At 62.9% G+C, this 4,829-nt stretch overlaps 1 protein-coding gene across 1 annotated transcript in view; it reads right to left on the bottom strand.

Annotated features, from left to right (window-relative positions):
* Window positions 1–4,532, bottom strand: part of GPR153 (G protein-coupled receptor 153) — a 6,663-nt gene extending 2,131 nt beyond the window's left edge. The window contains exons 1-5 of the mRNA XM_024756121.1: window positions 4,079–4,532; window positions 3,314–3,743; window positions 1,436–1,628; window positions 646–830; window positions 5–210 (exon numbers count right to left, since the gene is read on the bottom strand). Coding sequence (XP_024611889.1) covers window positions 5–210; window positions 646–830; window positions 1,436–1,628; window positions 3,314–3,743; window positions 4,079–4,434 — 1,370 coding nt within the window. The 5' untranslated portion in view covers window positions 4,435–4,532. The remainder of the gene's footprint in view (window positions 1–4; window positions 211–645; window positions 831–1,435; window positions 1,629–3,313; window positions 3,744–4,078) is intronic.
* Between the last annotated feature and the right edge of the window lie 297 nt (window positions 4,533–4,829).

Raw genomic sequence — 4,829 nt, 5'->3', positions numbered from 1 at the left:
CAGCGACAGCAGGCTCTCGGCCGAGCGACGGCGCGGGCGGAAGGGGGGCGCGTCCTCCGCCAGTAGGCCGCCGCGGCGCCGGTCGGGCCCGCCAGGCAGCACCAGGGCGGCCAGGTCCTCGCCAGAGCCCCAGCGCGGTAGGAACGTGGGCAGCGGAACGGCGGCCCACACGTCCGCGTCGTCGTGGGAGAAGCGTCGCGTGGGCGGGACCTGTCAGGACCAAGGGGTTAACCCGGGCTGCCCTCCTGGAAAAGGGGGACCTAGCCTCCCCTCACCGGGCAGGGCCGCCTGAGGTCAGGGACCAGGCCTGGTCCAGGGCACCCTGGTTTAGAGCTGTGAGATTTGGGGCAAGTGTTGTCATCTGTAGCTTGGGTCAGCTGGGGAGAAGTCCCTTTGAGTAGGGTGCTGAGCCCCAAGGAAACAACACAGGCACCAAATGGACCATCCTCCTGGAGCACCAGCGAACTTGGGCACAGGGGCTGGGGTGCCGCCCATGGGTCCACCTGCACAGGCTCTGTGACCTGGGGCCAGCCCGTCTTGGGAGGATGAAAGCCAGCCCCAGGAGCTGTGGCAGGCGTGAGATGGGCTCAGAGAGGAAAGGCCTTGGAGAGGCATATTTGCATCTCCAGCCCTGGCTGTCCCTACCTGCAGGTACTGCATCTTGTCCTCCTGCAAGGGCCGCAGAGGGTAGAACTGGGGCAGGTCCCCCTCCAGGGCAGAGAGCTCATATTTGGCCGTCCTGTCCAGGGCCACAAAGTCACCCCCATAGCTGTAGTCCAGGGAGCGGTCCAACACTAGGTCTGGGGGGATGCCACCTTCCAGGCTGGTTTCTGCAGGGCGGGGCAGAAGCTTAGGGCCGTGGAAACTTGGGGGCATCCAGGAATGGGTCCCAGGGACCCCCAGAGACACACGCAGGGCTGGTGGGCTGGTTAACAGAAAAGGAGAAGGGCGGGGTCCTCTATTCAGATCCTGACTCTGCCACCTTTTAGTTGAGGGCCTGGGGAAGTCACAGACCCTGAGCCAGTTTCCTCCTCTATGGGGGTGAGAACTAAATAGACACAAGGAGCTGACACTGCCTGCCAGGTGGCAAGGGCTCAGCCCAGGGTCACATTATTACTGCTGGCAGGGAGACAGGACCGGTCTACAGGAGCCCCGGGGCAGTTCGCCAGGACCCCTAAGGTTGGAAGCTCCAAGAAACACGTTCAGGCTGCAGTCCACAGCCACTCTGTTAACCAGAACGTCTGATTAACTGGAACCCTGGGGGCGGCCAAGCCATACAGGGGAATGCCCCGTGTGACACCAGGCTTGAGTCCTTGAGGGGTTTAAGAACCTTTGGGGTAGAACAAGGGGGCTCTGACAGCTGTTATCCCGCGGACCCCCAGTGACCTCACCCAGGCGCCACTCTCCCTGGGGGGCATGCTCAGACCGTCCTCACCATCACCCGAGTCCTCGTCGTTGGCCATGAGGGCCATGCACTTCTCCCAGACAGCCTTGAGGTCAGCGCGGTAGCGGTCGCAGGCCCAGAGGAATACGGGCAGCAGCAGGGCCTGGGTCACTGAGCACCAGAGCACACACAGTGCCATCCAGGGCGCCGAGGCGTCAGCCCACAGGCTGCTGAAGCTCACCACCTGTGGGCACAGGGCTGGGCCTGGCACCCGGCAGGACCCCCATCACCCAGCTTCCCTTCCCGGCCTCAGTTCTCCCACCTGTGGGGCAGGTCTTGGTGGAAAAAGCACTGGGGTTTTGGGCAGGAAAGAGACAGAGTGTGAGGGGAGAAGTCCCTGCCCACCGACAGCCGCTGGTGCCAAGATGAACAGTCACAGCCCCGTGTGTGCAGAGCCCTTCACAGTGCACCAGGTAGCACTGGGCACGGCCTCCCTCATTTCACCCGTGATCGCCCAAGGAGGAGAAGGCGTGGATTACCGGCCCCTTTTTTGAGAGCCAGGTCTCAAGTCTCCCAGTTCAGGGACCTTTCTACCATCCCTGCTGCTCCATGGCTAGTGGCCTCCTTGGCCCTCCCCCTACTCTGAGGGTCTAGACCTCAGACCCCAGAGATCTAGAATCAAAGTAGTTTCTGGGGGTCAGAGGATCCAACCAGGTGGCCTTTGGGTCACCGCCTAGGGACGCCTCATTCCCCTGCTCCCAGGAGAGTTCACTCCTCCCCTGAGTGACATCACTATTCCTCTTTCAGAGCAGAAGTGGGCCTGATGCAGACATCATGCTGGTTCTTCCATGCGAGCTGTGTGACCCTCAGAAAGATGCTAAACCTCTCTGGGGCTCAGTTTCCTCATCTGTGAAATGGGCCAAGAACACCCCACAGGGTGAGGTAAAGATTCCAGACACCATACCAGGCCTGCAGCATGGAGTGGGTTCCACAAACGGCCCTGAAGAGAAGCTGGGGGGCCCTTCCTCCACTGCTGTTCCCATCTGGCTCTGCAATTTCACACACACACCTTCCCTCTATCATCAAGGGACTGGGGACACCAGGCCCCACTGCACACAGGAGGACTCTACTCTGGCCCACTGAGGGTGGGGCAGAAGGTCACCCCTGACTTACGAGGCTGCCACACCACCTGTCACCTTCTGGAGCTTGGGTCCTGCGATGACTCCCTGCCCAGGGATGAAGCCTCTATCTGGTCCTTGCCCCTAGACCCTTCCCTGTCCAGCTCCATAGCCTTCAGGGGCAGGGCTTGAGCCCTATCAGTGGGAGGGCTTGTCTTTGAGTCCAGACGTCATTCTTGGGCTAGGCCTGGGGCATAGCCTCACAGACAGGACCCCAGGCAGCCTCGGTGGACCTTGGACCCTTGCTGGCAGGGTCTTCAGACCAGCCCTCACCTTGACCTTCCTCAGCTCCTGGGATCCAGTCCAACTCCCCAGCACACATTCAAGGCCTGCCCTGCCTCCCGATTCAGGATCAAAGCCGATTCTGCCACACTAAATCCCTCCTCTGTCCATCCTGGGACCTGGACCCACCAGAAGGCCTGTGGCATGTCACCCCACCTTCCATACCCTCTGCATCAAATGGGTCTCACTCAGGTCAGGAAAGTCCCCTGCCGTGTGACAAAAGACCCTGGTCTCTGCAGCCACCTGAAATGGGTTCAGACCCCACCATGGATGCCCTGACTTTAGGCGGGCCATGTGGCCTCTCTGAAGTTCAGTTTCCACCTCTGTAAAATGGGGATGATGACGATGCCTCCTGAAAAGACTGGGTGTGAGGATTCAACCACCTAATGCCTGGAGCACGCCTGGAGCACGGCTGTCCCAGAGCCCACGTCCCCCCGCCAGGCTCCTACCACCTGACAGGCTCACCCACCAGCACAGGGAAGCCCATGAGGCAGTCGTATATGACGACGATGGTGGCCACCAGGCCGGTGATCTGCAGCGAGGTCCTGGCGGGCTCGGAGCCGTCGATGGAGGAGCGGCGCTTGCCCTGTGCGTCCTCCACCACGATGGTGGGCACGGTGAAGGCGTGGCAGTCGGCCCGGCGCCCCACCTGCCCCGCCAGTGTCTGGAAGAGGGCGATGGCCGTGCAGACCACGCCCATGGCCACGCTGCCGCCCACCAGCAGCAGGAAGCAGACGCCGAAGCCCAGGCCAATCTCAGCCACGATGAAGTGGCAGCCGTGGGTGTAGAAGCGCTCGCTCGTGTCGTGCCAGCCGACGGCAGGCAGCGCCGACAGGATGAAGGACGCCATCCAGATGCCCATGACCGTGTGCACCGCCTGCTTCTTGGCATTGCTTAGCCTGGCATGGGGCGGGGGCAGGACAGAGGGACCTGGCGTCACTCACAGGGTCTCTCCAGAGGCCCCTGGGGACCGGCAGAGGGTCCTCAACTGCCCCAGCCCCGCAGTCAGCACATCGTCACGTGTCCTCACCGAGCCCTTCTGCACTGGACACCGTACGCACCCACGTACACCTACACGCGCTCGTCCCTGCAACCCCAGCACAGCATGGGTGCGGCACGCCGCACAGGGACCCTGTCCCCACACCGAGGGTACCTGCGCGCTCAGGCACCCACGTCCCCCTCTCCAGGGACACCAGATGTTCAGGTGCACGCGGGCACACGCCCAGGAACTCACCGGTAGTTGACGGGCCAGCGGACCATCCACATGCGGTGGTAGGAGAGGGAGGTGACGGAGAAGCAGGTGGCCAGGGTAAGGGTGTAGAAGGTGGAGACGAAGACCTTGCAGAGGCCCTCGTTCCATTCGTCGTCGGGGCGCTGGCGCCGCAGCTGCACCACAGCGTAGGTGGCGATGGGCACGGCCACGTTGAGCATGTGGGTGGCCGCGAGCGTACACAGCAGGAACTCCAGGGGCTTCCACTTCTTCTGCTTGGCCCCCACGCTGAGGATGCCCCACGCGTTGGCCAGCAGGGAGAGGCCTCCACAGGCCAGCCAGCCCACCGCGCTGCCGGGCAGCCGCCGCTCATCACTCATGGTGCAGATGGGAGCTGGCCGGCGGCTGGGACATCCTCCTCCAGCCAGGCCTCAGCTCCGAGCAGCAGCCCTCACACGTGGCGGCCTGGGGACACCAGGGACCGTGAGCATCTGCAGTGGGTTTGGGGGGGAGCCAAAGAGCTCTCAGGGACTCTCCCTTGGGCTCCGGCCATGAAGCTCCTGGGGCTCTTGGGAGTGCGAGATAGAGGGGGTCCCCTCATGCTCCATTGCCTGTCTGGTCCTGGCTCGGGCTGGGCCGCTTCGCCCTCCTCTGCCCTCTATGGAACCTCCTGGCTCCCAGGGGATGTATACAGGGGTGCTCAATAAGTGCACATCCCCTCACCTCCACCTACTCCTGGTCAAGGTGCGGCACCTAGGCTTCCTTCCAGGCCGCC

Source organism: Neophocaena asiaeorientalis, unplaced genomic scaffold (assembly GCF_003031525.2).
Source record: "Neophocaena asiaeorientalis asiaeorientalis breed wild unplaced genomic scaffold, Neophocaena_asiaeorientalis_V1.1 scaffold1247, whole genome shotgun sequence".
In the NCBI taxonomy this organism is placed as follows: domain Eukaryota; kingdom Metazoa; phylum Chordata; class Mammalia; order Artiodactyla; family Phocoenidae; genus Neophocaena; species Neophocaena asiaeorientalis.
This window is presented reverse-complemented; position numbering and strand designations above follow the sequence as displayed.